This window comes from Cydia strobilella, chromosome 6 (genome assembly GCF_947568885.1).
Source record: "Cydia strobilella chromosome 6, ilCydStro3.1, whole genome shotgun sequence".
Classification (NCBI taxonomy): domain Eukaryota; kingdom Metazoa; phylum Arthropoda; class Insecta; order Lepidoptera; family Tortricidae; genus Cydia; species Cydia strobilella.
In genome coordinates this window covers 13,111,505-13,127,854 of record NC_086046.1, presented here as the reverse complement: position 1 = coordinate 13,127,854, position 16,350 = coordinate 13,111,505, and the positions used below count along the sequence as shown (strand labels likewise).

Genomic DNA, 16,350 nt, shown 5'->3' with positions numbered 1-16,350 from the left:
TTTTCTTTGATTCCCTATCATTACATAACCATGGGCGGTTGGTAGGACATTCAAACAAATTTTATTTAAGAACTAAATAAATAAGGTTTATAATATAGGCGATTAGGCGCATACCTTTCTAACTGTAGAAATGCAATAGTTACAGGCCATCAAACATAAATTGTTTTAATTGTCCCCAGTCTACCCTACTACCTATGTATGATTTAACATTTACCTACGCACGGCCGTGCACTACAATAAAAATGGAGAAATTTATTTGTCTATATAGCTTGTAATGTCAGTCCTCCACATCGAACCGATACGACGACCGAGATGTTGTGCAGTTGTCCGACCGGCGGCAATTCACACTAGCCGAGGTGAAATCAACACACTGCCGCAAAGAAAACATTCGCTCATTGCTATGCGATTTCTTGACGTCAGGGTTAGGACTGCTGCCTTCATGACGTTTCCTTGTACGCCACTACAGTATATGGGAAAAAAACTGACTACCTAGCACTGCAAAAGTCGTACGAAGTCAACCTGAAACAAAACTCAAATAAAACATTAAATATTTCCGTGCTGTAACGTTTTTAATTAAAAAATAATTAAAAGTTATACCTTACATACATTTAAGTTACATAATTGAACAATATCAACACAGATGGGTATTGTCATACGTGACTGAGCTCTTACCGACCCAAATCTATATTTAATACCTAATTATTGTTATAAGAAAGGAAACGCTTACTAGAATAATTGAGTAATAATCGAGAGTTCGTTGTATAGAGCCTGTGAATGTGATATGACGAGGAAACAAGTGCAGTGCCTAAATTTTAATTTATGTGTGTACTTACTTGTTACTATTATTTTTTAATAAGACCTTGAATAATATTTTACTATGCATATGATCTACGCGCGTAAACATTTTGTACATAGCTAATGTTACGATGTATCTATATCTTGTAGTACAAAGTATTAGTTATTGAAAATTTAATAAAGACGAATTGATGTTAACTTGTTTTTGTTTTTTTTTATTCTACCAAAAATCGCAACCAAGTGTACGATCTTCCCAGCTCATTGGTGCCTGCAACTATTACTATTCGTAGGTAAACCTAAATATACGAGTATACGAGTACGTCAAATCATCGTTATATACCTGTAATACGACTAGCGACACAAAACACAACAACCTGTTTTCCATTTCAGCTGTTTTCAGGACTAAAAGCGAACGCACAGACTAGCATATTAATCGTGAGCGTTGCATATATTATGTAAAACGTAAAACTATCGTTGTTGGTATTATTCTGAATTATATCGACTTCGCTTATTAGTATGGTACAATATATAGGGCAAATTGTTATAAACAAAATGCCACTTTATGAATGAATTCCATTCATAATGTGTCCATGCAATTTTGCAGTTTTTTTTACATATTACCGTAAATAACATAACTATATTGTTTGTAGATATAGACAGCTGGTGAAACTATAAGGCTTCCTTGTTGACTATGGACCCTTAAAAAGGTTTCGACATTATTTAGTGGGCGGAACATTGTTTATAGAATCGATGGCACAAAGGTTCTTGAGTGGTGACTTCTGACCGGGGAACGCAGCAGGAGAAGCCCCCTCCCCACAATAAAGTCGACCGATCGCAGTTATATGACGGCCGGCCGATGTAAAGATCCTTGCAGGAGACCTCATTCCAGTGGACGACTTTCTGGGTTGGCTGGAAATAAGGCAGACTCTCGATGCAACATGGGAGGTTCACTAAACACTTACTATCTCACTTCAGCAATATTTTCCAAAATTAACTTAATTTCCTACGAAACATAATCCATTTTGGTGGTATTTGATTAGGACTACAAGGTTCAAGCAAATAGCATTTACTTCCCATCCGGTGCACACGCCCGGACTAGGTGTTGCTAACATTTAGATTTAATTTTACAGGAATAAAATTTTACGTGGAATTAAATTTCTCAGTAGGTAGAGTAGGTTTATCTTACTTACTTAAATTAGTAAATTAGTATGTATGTACTTATTTCCTTCTTAGTTCTACTTATTATAATCATATTTAAAGTTTGTGTGAATGAATGTTATTTACACAAACTTTAATCATATGTATTTTATTTATTTAGGCAGGTAAATACCTAAGTCGGTACCTACGAAAGTATATATTCCCACAGTACCCGGTACTTTCATTATCCAGAATTGCGATAGCAAACGTTTATGGTGTCTGTTCTAAAGGACGTTAATAATAATGGTTTAAAGTCGCAAAGATAAATCGCGGAAAATTACTAGGAGTCTGGTTGAAAACGCGACTTCACCTTTCTTACTAAGCCAAGAAAATTACGACGTTTCTTATTATCTTCAGTTTGAAAGTGTTGCACTAAAGTAGTCGATTTTCTCTTTAGTTTAAGAAGTTTTTTTTATATACTACGTTGGTGGCAAACAAGCATACGGCCCGCCTGATGTTAAGCAGTCTCCGTAGCCTATGTACGCCTGCAACTCCAGAGGAGTTACATGCGCGTTGCCGACCCTAACACTCCTCTCCCTCGAGCTCTGGCAACCTTACTCACCGGCAGGAACACAACACTATTAGTAGGGTCTAGTGTTATTTGGCTGCGGTTTTCTGTAAGGTGGAGGTACCTCCCCAGTTGGGCTCTGCTCTAGATCTGGAATGACATCCGCTGTCCTGTGCCCTACCACACAAAGCGAGATGTCATTCACAGTGCCCATACCTCTCTTTTGGACGTAGTTTAAGGACATACCCGAGTCCATGGACATACCCGGGTCCGTTCATAGTTTGCTTTCGACTAACAGTTGTTTTTAGGTACGTTCGTTAATGATTAAAAAAAGTGCAATCCTGGATTTACTCAGTATTCAGTCATGCATTATTTTTAAATTAAATGGCTTCAGTCCAGTGGGATTCTTTCGCCAGTGTCAAACGACTAATTTTATACGGTTAGTACAAGACAGTGTACGGTGATTTTAATAGCTCTTGTAAAACGATAGCTGGACTTTACAAGAAACAAGAAGCACGTGGACTACCGGCCGTTGACTCCAAAATGGTGGTTAAACGTGTTTCAAGATCAATTCTCCATTAACTGCGCACTACCACATTAGTTTACTGTAAGATAAAGATAGTTTATTATTTAAGTAGGCATATTATAATAAGCTATCGATATTACACTTTTACACAAAAACAAAGGAATTAATCATGAGGCGTGACGCGTGACTATCAACATGTTACCAACATGTAAGAGAGACAGTCATTTGCCTGCGATCGAACAGTATGATTTTGAAAATAATTTTTGCATACGATAGTATGGTGAAAATTGCGGGTGCCTAAATACTTTTGAGCGGTAGTGTACGAGTACCTTCCTGTTGCTTGACCTATTTAGGTACTTGTGGAATTTTAAATGTGAAGCTCTCTTGTACGCTTTGCTGGCAGTTTAGAATCAACTACTATACGGGGCCAATATACAACCGAAATAACTTATTAACATAGGTAATTATTTTAATTAGGTTTCCGAGCGGGACCAAGAGGCATCTATTATTAATACCGATTATGCTAGCTTACCAAATTTGCTTCCAATCTTCTTGAAATAAAAATTAATGGAGCAACCGGATTTAGCACTAACACGATCAGGAATTAATAGCTAACACTCATTTATAATTCAAAAAATCCGGCCAAGTGCAAGTCGGACTCACGTTCCAAGGGTTCCGTACATTACACAATTTTTCACAATGTATTTTTTTATGCGAAACGTGAGTGAGTGACCCGTGAAAATAACTTTAATATGTGAGTGAATGTCTTTAAAAAACCCGTAGGGGTCGGATCAAAAACTAAGTAATTGAGTCCGACTCACTGTCCTCAAATTTTCACAGATGATGTATTTCTGTTGCCGCTATAACAACAAATACTAAAAAGTACGGAACCCTCGTTGCGCGAGTCCGGCTCGCACTTGGCCGGTTTTAGTATTTTTTTCTGTTTATCAGCCACGTAAGCGTAGCGTACTAAGCTTTACCGCATATATTGCCGCCTGAATGTTTCTCAGGAACGGCCGTATTCGAACAATGCTGAAATTTTTGGTTGAAGAAATGACACTTTAGACGTTGACAGATCGGTATCGTATCGCTGTGATATTTTATAAGCCCCATACGCCCCATAGATGCCCATAGGCAACTCATTAACTCACATCACTAAAGTTTCACGTACAACGTAACACACAGTGATAGATTTTTTCCAGCTTTCCTTATCGCCGGTCAGGACTTTTCGCGGGACCTTCGCCCGGAAGTAATAAATAGATCGAGAGGAATAGGGGTCACTTCACTCGGGCGATTTATGGTGAAACGGATTACAGTAATATGCGGCCGTTTAACATAGGTACTTAAAGATCGAGGAAGAGATTACATTAATACAAGAGTTAGTCAGTGCAGAAAAACAAAAGTGCAAATGGATTTTTTAGTGAAATTGTCATTTGGTGCAATAATAAGTACCTATATGGCAGTAACCAGCAGCAGGATACACCCCCACTTTTGTAACAAATGTGTGTGTACTGTGTAGTGCAAATGGTTTTTTTTAGTGAAATTGTCATTTGGAGCAATAATAAGTAGGCAATAACCAGCAGCAGGATACACCCCCACTTTTGTAACAAATGTGTGTGTACTGTGTAGTGCAAATGGTTTTTTTTAGTGAAATTGTCATTTGGAGCAATAATAAGTAGGCAATAACCAGCAGCAGGATACACCCCCACTTTTGTAACTGACCTAATTGATACTTGAACTACTTTTTACCTGGACCTAGATTTTTATTTCATTTAATTACACGTAATTAAATAAATAAAAAAAGCAATTCCTAAGTAATTTATAAATAAAACTGACTGTGCAAGTGTTTATTTAAACGACATGATTTCATAAAAGTTTGACGTTTAAATTAACACTTGCACAGTGTGCTATCAAAATCGCTGCAGAGTTAGCTTGTTGGTCTGACTCTACTTAAGTCAGACCAAGACATAAGAAATCGATTGAATAAGTATAATTATTCAATCGATCGATGAAATGCATTTACCTATTGCCTCACACTTTTTTAGGGTTCCGTATTACTAAGACTCCACTGTCCGTCTGTCTTGTCTGTCCGTCTGTCCGTCTACCCGTCTGTCCGTCTGTCTGTCTATCACCAGGTTGTATCTCATGAACCGTAATAGCTAGACGGTTGACATTTTCACAGATGATGTATTTCTATTGCCGCTATAACAACAAATACTAAAAAGTACGGAACCCTCGCACTTGTCCGGTTTTTAGGGTTCCGTACCTCAAAAGGAAAAAACGGAACCTACTAGGAGCGGATCACTCATGCGTCTGTCTGTCTATCTGTCTGTCCGTCTGTCACAGCCTATTTTCTCCGAAACTACTGGACCAATTAAGTTGAAATTTGGTATACATATGTAAGTTTGTGACCCAAAGACGGACATGTAACGTAAACAAATGAATTTTAAACATGGGGGCTACTTTTCATGCTAACATAGGGGGTAAATGAGAAAATTAAAAAATAAAGTTTTTCAAACTATATCGTGTTATATATCAAATGAAAGAGCTCATTATGAGAATCTCAAATATATTTTTTTTATAATTTTAGGATAAACAATTTAGAAGTTATTTAAGAAAATAGGCAAAAAATGACTATTCCCCCCTTTATCTCCGAAACTACTGGGTCTAAAATTATGAACAAAATACACAAAATAGATCTTTACCCATAGATTACAGGAAAACCTATTAGAAATTGCAGTCAAGCGTGAGTCGGACTTGATCCGAACCCTACGGGTTTTTTAAAGACATTTCACTCACGTTTCACATAAAAAATACATTGTTTAAATTGTGTAATGTACGGAACCCTTGGAACGCGAGTCCGACTCGCACTTGGCCGGTTTTTTATATAGGCGTAGATCAATGCAACTTTTAACACATCTATCGATGATATACAACGATAAACATATCATCATCATGGTAAATCACGATTTACCATAACGTCAAAAACGCAACTTTGTGTGGAGACTAGTAGTCTTTACTATTCGGGTATATAGGTATGTACCTACTTGTTTCTGATAGGTATCAGTAATTTTCTTTGTCTTCTAAATTGTCAATGGCTATATAAACCATGATCATAAATTGACAGACTGGCAAATTCGACACTCGCACGTAGGCACTTACCCATACTGTGTTGTATGGTGTATTTGGGATCCGAATATAATCGTGATCCCGCTAGTAGTCGCATAAACTCACAATAAAAGCTAAAGTACGTTTTCTTTTATGAGCGGCAAAAAGACCTCTCGAATTTACGCACCCACTCAAAAAAGGCTTATTCAGAAACGTACAATATGAAATCAATATGATTTAGATAATTATAAATATCTCCTTGGTGAGCATTTACGTTATATGCTTATACGCGCACGACGCATTGAATATTGGCATCAAGATGGTACCTATCACAATTTCCGTTTCCGTATACACTATACACCTATAATGATTGTTTGATTGGTTGAATGAACCACTTGACAGGCCAACAACACGAAGGAGTGGATACATATTTCACTGTATGTTTTATTGTCAAAGTTGAATGAGACCGGGAACAATTGCCCGGGTAAAATAAAAACGAATTCAGCCAATTGTTCCTGCCGACTCACCGAATCCGGGAATACGAGTAAAGCCTCAGTCGTAACGTAACTGTATCGTACGCTGCTGCGTACGATACGCAACTGTGTCGTGCGTGCTGTAGACGGCGCATTACTTTAATAATTTCCGGGTCCGGAAATTAGAGCGTTTTTATTGTAGGTAGGTAGGTACGAGTATACGAAGTGGGTTCTGTAACAAGCAAAAATATAAACGATAGAATGTTGAATGTCAAGTTTAATTTAATTATATTTAATAGCGGATAATACGTATTTGTGTCATAGGCTTACATATATGTACCTACCAAATTTCAACTCAATCGGTCCAGTATTTTGAAGCATATTGGTTGTGACAGATGGACGGACACATGAATGATCCTAATAGGTATACATGTTCAATCTTTCCTTTCCTTTCCTTAGGTACCAACTGAAACCTAAACTTAATGGTACAAAGGGGTACTAAGCAGAACCATTCGAATTTAAAAACAAATGGTCTTATCGCTAAGTAGCGATCTCTCCTGGACAACCTATGGTTAACAAACATCATCATCATTAACTTAAGAGTTATTCTCTTGTCGGTGGAGTATCTTCCAGCTTTCCCTATCCCGCGCCAGCTCTTTGCCTTTTTGATACGACACGACCCCTACTTTTTCTTTCACTTGATCTAAAAAGCTGCGTCTGGGTTTTCCTCTACCCCGCTTCCTTCCTATCCGCCCCTCCAGGATAGTTTTAAAGAAGTAGTCGTGTCGTATTAAGTGTCCAATCATTTTCCCGCGTCTATTTGCAATAGTGTTCAGAATAGTTCTTCTTTCACTCACTCTTCTTAGCACCTCCTCATTCGTTATCCTGTCTCTCCAACTAATGCCTTCCATTCGCCTCCAGCAGCACATTTCAAATGCTTCCATTCTCTTTCTATCTCTTAGGGTCATTGTCCACGTTTCACTTCCATAAAGGGCTATACTCCAGATGTACACCTTAATCAGTAGCTTCTTGCTTCTACATGATAAACGGGATTTCAATAATTGTTTCTTCTGGTTGAAAGCTTTTTTTGCGATAGCAATCCTTGAAACGATGTCTGGTGTGCACCTGGAGTCCCTGGTAATTAAGCTACCTAAATATTTGAAACTATCAACCTGCTGACAACAAACAACCTTAACTTAATTTAGTTCCACTTTGAATACAACATAAAAAAATTATTGTCTTACTATTGATATCATAACAAAATTAAATTTAGCAAAAACCAACTTTTAAGACGATAAAACTGAATTTTGACGATATTGAAATTACAATTTTACTATATTACAGAATCATTAAACAAATTAGGGTGGTTTACATTCCCCACCCGTTATATCACGATGAAGTTACGAGTAGGTTTGCCAGGTATTAATATATATATTACCTTAAAGAAATTTCCTGATTCCTCCTCCTAACATCCTGAAAATGAGTATTTTGTTCGCATTTTAGCTTAGTTTTATGCGAATAATAAACAATGTTATCCCTTACTTCCAGTTTCTGACCACGCTAACTTTTGACAAACTTTGCAGTTATATCATATCTATAAGCTCCAAAGTTGACGTAGCACTTAGCATGGTCCGACTCAAATTCACTAGAAAACACGATGGACCCTAATACGGCGGGTTGTCTACAACACAAGACGTGGTGTTTTCTCTTGAGGTTGTCAGCCTACTATTTACATGTATCCGTTGTGGAGATTTAAATTTTTTTTAACACACTTGCTCAAAAGTCAAAACGACGTTTTTATTCCACCGATTTTTGGCTCATAATCCTATACACACACACGTGCTTTTTTAGTATAATATTATAACACTCGTGCTTTTTTATTACATTATCCGACTGAGTTAAGAAGGTAACTGATTGCTAATAGTATACAGAATTCCGTTATGGTGCTTTGACGAGAAGTTTTTAGCGACATTGAAAACGCTTTATCCCTTAATGTACGTAACAGCATTTTTTTCCGAAATAGAAATATCGACTTCATCTGCCCATTCTAAACGAAGTATGACACAGCTTTAGCATGTGGAATTTTTGCAACTGCGGTTGCGCGGGTGGAGAGGGGGGTCGTTCGGATTATAGAGGCGTTCGTATTAGCGTGGGTACGGATTAAAGAGGCCCTGCTATCAAAGATGGATATAACTCCGCAATAGATGGATACAGTCTAAGGAAAAAACGTGCCTCGAAAATCACGAAAACTTGATTTTCGATCAGATGGCGCCACTAGTTTTGGCCTACTCTCGTATAGAGGGCGTTGACGGTTTCGTTTGTTATTTATAATTTTAACGCATATCAGTCAAAGAACATGGGTCAAAATCATATAAAAATAATTAATGCAAATAAAAAAATCATTTATCCATATTTAATTACATTTTAACCTATTTTTATAAATCTTAATTTTTGGTTTTAAAGTATGTCGATAGATGGCAGTGACAGTGGTTACAAAATTTACTATGACAGTACCACTCTATCTTATTATATCCTCTTTGGTATATATACATTGAAACGGAGCCTTCTTTAATTGGTCGGACTGGCGGGCACCGGCGGCCCCCGACCGCCTGCCGCGGCCCGACCGGCCCGCCCGCGGCCAGGGCAAGGGGTGGCCGGCAGTATGACAGATTTTTAGACTTTTACTGTTTTAACAATTAAAATTTCATTAATATGAAAGTTTCTTTCTTCCTCGCAAGTGTGTTGAAAAACGTCGTATGAAACGCGTGTGCATTAAGTATTGAGGCGTTTATAACACTTAACTTTTTATGGATATTATTTATCAATTTTTATTATATTTTTATTATTTTTATTAGTCGCGGAAAGTTTCCAAAAAGTTGGAAAATTTCAGAATTTCACTGAACACAGAAAACATTATTTTTTAAAGTGGAAGATTTCCATACAACTAGTGGCTTCGCCATTTTGAAAAATTTACAAAAATTGCGTCGACAGAAAATTTTTATATAATTATCGAACCTGCTCACCAAATTTCGAATCGGTTAATAAATGTGACCTGTAGAGGAGTACATCCGGGCATACGAAAGAATCTCTGCCTAAGCTGAAACGGAGACTTTTGCTTTCGCTCGGTCAAAAATTTGAGGTTCCCAATTTTTTCCATGTAGAAATTTTGCAATTTTGAAAACTTTCCTACGGCACATCAGTAGTTTTTATTAATCGTCTTCGATAGGTACAGGTGTGCGAGAATATGAAAATGCAACGTCGTGGTAATTCTCGTTTATTATATTTGTACATCTCTGAATACAGATCTATTACCATACACATAGCGAAAATAATGTGATTATTGCATTTCATCTAATCTGTATGCATATATTACAGTATAAGTTTAGAATAGGTAAAATAGGTACCTCTGTTTATTTATGTATATCATAATTGTACCTATTTACACTGAAACCACCTACAATATGCAATTTTAACAACATACGATAACAAAGTAGAGCCTAAATAGTCTAATATAACTATTTCCAAGATAAAAATATTCAATCTTTAAACGTATCTACCTATACTATAAGATAATTATTAAGTCGACATTACGCCTACATTAAATATCGTTGTCGGTTGTCGTGATGTTATACACTGTCAAGCAATTTCCGTCAGTAGAAAAGAGCGGCAAATTTGAAAAATGTAGGAGCGAAGGGTTATCGTGCCATAGAAAATTTGAATTTAGCGCCTTTTTTACTGACAAACTTGTTTGACCGGCTATAGCAAGTGATAAGATATTATTGTAACTTATTATTGCTAATAATGCGATTGCTTTCAAATTACTATAATTAATGTAGACTCCGGTCGACAACAAGAAATCTTGAACTTGCTACCCAAGGTTTTCATCGATTTTCGACATGTTTTGAATCGTATCTCCTACTTTTGCACTACACATAGAAGATAAGACAAAAGGCTATCGATTCTTCAATCTTCAATCATTCATCTCAATTTTTGTCTACCGGATTTTGAAAGAAATGAATACTTATTTTTTTATGATTTTTTTAAACATAGTTTAAAAAACACTTTTTTCGTATCTCGATTGCTGTGAAAGATATACGAAATCTACATATTTAGGTTCGTCTTTGACGTCTCTAAAAACTGGTTAGAGGTTTTAATTTTAAACTATAAATTAACACAAAAGTAATGGCCAGAAAACCAGTCTTTTGGCCTACAATTGTTCAACTTGAATGCCAAATATCTCGTAGACAATGATCTTTGAAGTAAATATGGGATACTATATTGCTTAAAGCCGTTGCTGTTAATATGATAAGCTACCAAAAACGTTAGAAAACTAATTCAGATCGAAGGTCATTGGGGCATGGGATCCCCTTAATGGAAATAGATGGTACTGAATCAAAAACATATCTTGCTTTTGCGTTGTTTCACGGTATGGTCAGTATTCGTATAACAATGTGTGGCCAACTTGTATATTAGATGTCCTTCATTATATAAGTGCTTGTTCACAAATCATCTGTGGTCGTAGTGACTTTACATTCTTCTTTCAGCGTATTAGATACGCAAGGGAACGCTGGAAGGTGTTCTATTATGTAGACAGAAATTGTAACCCTTACTCTTACAAGAGTCATGATAGATATAACATAAATAATAATAAATTATTTGTATAAAAATATATATGTGACCCTCGCCAAGATAACGACGAGAGACACAAGCGGTAAGTAAATAAACCCTTATTTAAAGAACTTGGCAGCCTTTATTCAGATTAAGTCAAACGCTCGATTAATACAAGAAAGATTTATAGTTGTTGTAAATTCGATATTAGAACTTTTCGGTGTTATTGGACCTCACGGCTTAGTACTGCCATTTAGTTAAAAAACACATACATGAACACTTTACACATGAACACTTGGATATTAACACCATGTTACGTAATCAGTGTTGAAAATATAACTACTTACACGTATTAAGTTTTTTCCAGAAATTTCAGAAACCCATTATATAGGTGTCAGGCGTCGTCGACAACAATAACAAGCTGCTAACAACAAGCTGCTTATATACATAATGAAATATAATGATTTTAATTACAAATATTAATGGAATGAAACTTAATCACAAAAGCGAAAAATAATACAGAATACACTATTAGATTAGTTATTTATACAACAAGAGAGCAAAGTTTGATATTTCGTGCTTATTTTGAGTCCCGTGCAAGCGAAAGACATAATAGATCTAATTTAGAATCTTGAGCGTAGTAAGGGACTCAAAAGCGCACGAGATGTAAATAACTTTGATCTCGTGTTGTACATACAGATTTTCACCCCAGCAGTGAGACATATTAAAAGGAAAAATACAACCTCAAAAATGTAATCCTTCTTTATCACTTATTCACTCATGTTTTCTTAAGGTATTTTAACAGTTAAGTCTAATTACAATAATTACCGCAATAAACACACAAAAACTAAACGAAAGAAATTTCAGTGAAATAATATGGAAATAACGAACATCAATAAACTGTTCAAAAAGACAACTTTTTTTGTAAACAAAGACAAAGACTGTAAGATACGGTCCGAATTGCGGATACTATTTTTTGTCAACTATAGTACAGATTGTTAAAACTAAAGTTATTTATTTTGCGTATGCGATTTTGCTTACTGTTTTAAGTAGCAAAGTACCCTTGTTCGTACTGCTGAGGTGAAAAATTAATTAAAATATTATGATATGAGTGCCAAAAGCACGACAAATGGTGCTTACAGTAAAACGTAAAGTAATATAACTTAAGTATTTTTTTATTATTTTTAAAATAAGGTAACGGGCACACATATAGAACAATTTTTTTGTTATATAACAATTTCTATACTTTAAGCCAGCGGTCGGCAACATTTTAGCGGCCAAAGGCCTCATAGTAGTCAACGAAGTTGAAGTGGGCCGCACTTTGTTAATATTTGTGATTTTATCGTTTGTCGTTTGTCAATATTACATACAAAATAGCCAGATAGGCTCGCGGGCCGCAAGCGAAAGGAGCATTCCACGGGCTGTCCCGTACAAACGCATTTTATTTCCTGAGAAGCAATTTTTTTTTTCGGAGTTTAAAGCAGATGATTATTTTTCTGTGCATATTTTTAACCATTTGTCACAGAAAAGGAAACTCTTATACCTGCAAATCCTGAGAAAATTCGCGTTCGTACGGCACAACGGCAGACCGCTGCTTTAAGCCGAAAAACAAGACAAGACTATTTAGGTCCTTTTTTATCAAGGATAGCATATTCTTCATTATCTATTATTACTTCGATTTTTGTGGATGTTGTATTTGTTTCATTACTTTTTTGTCTCAACTGACTTAAAATATAAATTAAAATAAATTCGGCAAAAGAACCAGTTTAGATGCGTTTAGTAGCTATTAATAACAAATTTATATTTAAAACTTACATATACATATAAAACAATATGTGACTTTCCGCGGGTAAAAGTACCTTATAGTAATCGGCGCTTACGTCGCGTAATAGCACCGCATTAGTATTGGAGCATTGTTAATAATAGCATAAGAGTCAACCACCATAAAGTACCTTTACCCTTGGAATGTCACATATAAAATGAAGACTTAACATACATTCTTCATCGATGGTAGAGTTACAACATATACAGAAAAATCATACGTTACTAACGGTATTTCTATAACTATTGCAATATATTATTGTGATTTGTCATCTAACGTCTTCTTTAAGTTTATCTGGCTATTAATGAAACAAAATATGATGATTAAAGCCTACAGGCAGGTAGATATCAATTCTACACTATTAAGTATATTAATAAGTATTGTGCAGAACACGTTCACTCTACACTTACAGACATCAAATCACAATAATACTCTATGTACAAATTCAAAATTGAACCCAGTTCTGCTGGCTTGCTGGAGTCGTGGCCTGTTGGCTTGGAGCACTGAAAAGAAACAAAAACTTATAAAATATCAACATTTCTAATAGAGAGCGTACGTGACCTGTAGGGAGCAGCACAGGAGCCCACCTTAATTTATTTGCGGGAAGTAATAAAGTCAAATATACCTTAGTTGTCGCAAAACCCCCCTATATGTGTAGCCACATACTACTTTATATATCATTAATAGGACTGCGATAACGTGCTTGTAACTAGCACATAAGTATCCAATTTGGGCTGTAAAGTCAAGTGTGGAGTGTTGAATGTTAGCACTTGAAACCTTTACAAGCGTTATCTATTTCAACCGTCGAATTTGCGGCTGAACAATGATGAGAAACGCGCAAATCTTAACGCAGTTGGCACTGCAATAGTTTAGAAATCAAAACAGTAATTATATATGCCACATCCTAAAATAAACAATAGAATACAGACTTCTGTCCCTTATTATTCCAGTTAGCACAAATATAATCTGTGGTTTTTTACAAGTTTTTATTTAACTTTCTCTGTTAGTATACAATGTAGGATTGTATATTGTGTATGTATGTAATCTTGGAAGCTAAATTTGACCCACTTCCCGATTTCCGATTGAGCTGAAATTTTGTATTCATATGTAAATCAGATGACAATGCAATTATGATGACATGGAGTTAATCTGATGATGGAGACAGGAGGCGGCCATGGGAACTCTGTGATAAAACAACGCAAACTAATTGTGTTTGGGGTTGCTAGAATTGTCTCAATGAGTATTAGTTGCCTGTAGAAAGAAAAGTACAGTCAGTGTTAAAGCTTGTACAAAAAATTACATTTTTGCCAACTTAATTACTTTATTGTTATAATGTTTATGTGCCTTAGTGGTTGGCCATGCGCAATATACCCATCTTGAAGACCCATTATGGAACTAAACTGGATCAAAATAGCCTAGATAAAAGGCAGAAAGGTGAAAATTTCTGAAAGAGGAACTTCACCTAAGAATATTCCTTCTTCAGTAATTCCTATTGTAATCCTCACCTAGCAGAGTTGAAATCGCCCCACTCCGAGCTGGCGGGAGCAGCGGGCACGGCGGGCGAGGGCGCGTGCTGCGGCGAGGGCGGCGGCGGCAGGCGCGAGCCTCCCGGCGGCGGCGGCAGCAGCCCGCCGCCCAAGCCGGCGCCTACGCCGCGACGCGGCTTCGTGTCTGAACCGTCTTTTTTCTGGAGAGATTAAATATTTTTAAAAATAATTGTGTTATAGTGCCATTAATTTATCAGGTCACGTTAATACATCCTCTGATTTATATGCATTTAATGGCAACTGTAGTTATCTCATACAATTAGTGCAATGATTTGTTACAAACTGTATTTACTGCAGGAATAATACAATTCCTATATTAAAATTTTGTATTAATTAAGACTTACAGTGTCTTAAACACAAATAGTCAGAACACTTTTAGAATCGTTTTCTCAGTCTTACTACAAATCATAATCATAAATCATTTATTCGTAAAAACATAGGTACAAAAATTTGGTCTTATAAATAAATAAATAAACATTATTTATTCATTGCAAGCAAGCTAAGGAAAAAAAATTTAAAGTTCTTTTAAAGTCTGGAAAGCCACACAAATGGATATAAATAATTACCTACTATAAAACAAATGATAGTCCTATTATTACAAAATCAACAATAAAATATCCTGTTTGGCAAACCTACCTTTATGTTAAATATGGACAAAAAAATTAATATTACAAGCGGAGCTCCTTTTCTAATAAGTGAAATTATTAGAATTGGGACCTAACCTAACACATATCTGCTATGTACATTTTTTACTAATTTCAAACAGTTGACTATATCACAGGAAATGAAAAACAACTAGTACCAAAAATGTTAAAACAAAGATTCTTACAGTAATTTTCATGTTAATCTTAATTGTCTCTCCATCCTTGAAACCAAGGTCTAGTTGCTGTGCGGGAGCAGCAGGGCCTTCCTGTTCTTTTCTTAGCCATTTGAAATGGTCTTGAAGGGCCACATTGAGGTCAAACGAGTCAGACCTGTCACCAAAGCCCAGTCCAATGTAAGCACTGCGACCTACAAATTACAATATGTTACAACACTTACAAAAAAGAAAATTATTTTATTACATGATTTATAAAATGTTCATACATACCATTATCATCCTGAATCTTTACAACAAAGTAACGTGAGCTGTCCGTCACAGATTCGAGAGCCACCCCCGGATATTTATCGATAGGGCATTTAGCAAAAAGCTGGCCAGATGTTTTATCTTCTAGCTTCATTACCAATTCCTCCCCTTTCGAAACCAGCCTCATGCGTCCAGTCCATTGTGGCTCTTGCAGGTTCCAATCTGCTGCCCTAAAAACACCCACTTTTTATCTAGCACTATCAAATAATTACAAATTTACAATTTAATTACATACCTATATCCTCTGTTTGTAGTTTTGGGGGGTATTTTAAAAACAAAAACTTCATTTTTTACGAGTATCACACTCTCGTATGTATCCATTTTAAGAGACGAATGACAGAATAAATCAACCTTCCATACAATAAACAAAGATTTGTTTCATTCGATACAATTTATTTTTGATATTTAGAAATGCAAGTACTGACGAACTGACTGACGTGACGTTTTTCTCTTTTTTTTTTTCAATGGGCAACGTTTTCTTCAGCCTACGATTCGATCAATATAAATTTATGCTAGCAACATTGAGATCTAACCGCATGCAAACGGATTTAAATATAACTGACTATTTATTTGTATTAATCTGGTAACATGAAATTGGCTCATCGCACTTGATTCGATTGTGTGACCAACGCAGTATCAT

General features: G+C 36.0%; 1 protein-coding gene across 1 annotated transcript; it reads right to left on the bottom strand.

Moving 5' to 3' along the window:
- Nucleotides 1-9,865: 9,865 nt before the first annotated feature.
- Nucleotides 9,866-16,181, bottom strand: LOC134742501 (NECAP-like protein CG9132). The gene is made up of 5 exons (XM_063675718.1): nt 15,946-16,181; nt 15,675-15,880; nt 15,414-15,595; nt 14,543-14,724; nt 9,866-13,540 (listed from the first exon to the last, which is right to left on the bottom strand). The coding sequence occupies exons 1-5, from the start codon at nt 16,029-16,031 to the stop codon at nt 13,483-13,485; spliced, it is 714 nt and encodes a 237-aa protein (XP_063531788.1). The 5' UTR covers nt 16,032-16,181; the 3' UTR covers nt 9,866-13,482.
- Between the last annotated feature and the right edge of the window lie 169 nt (nt 16,182-16,350).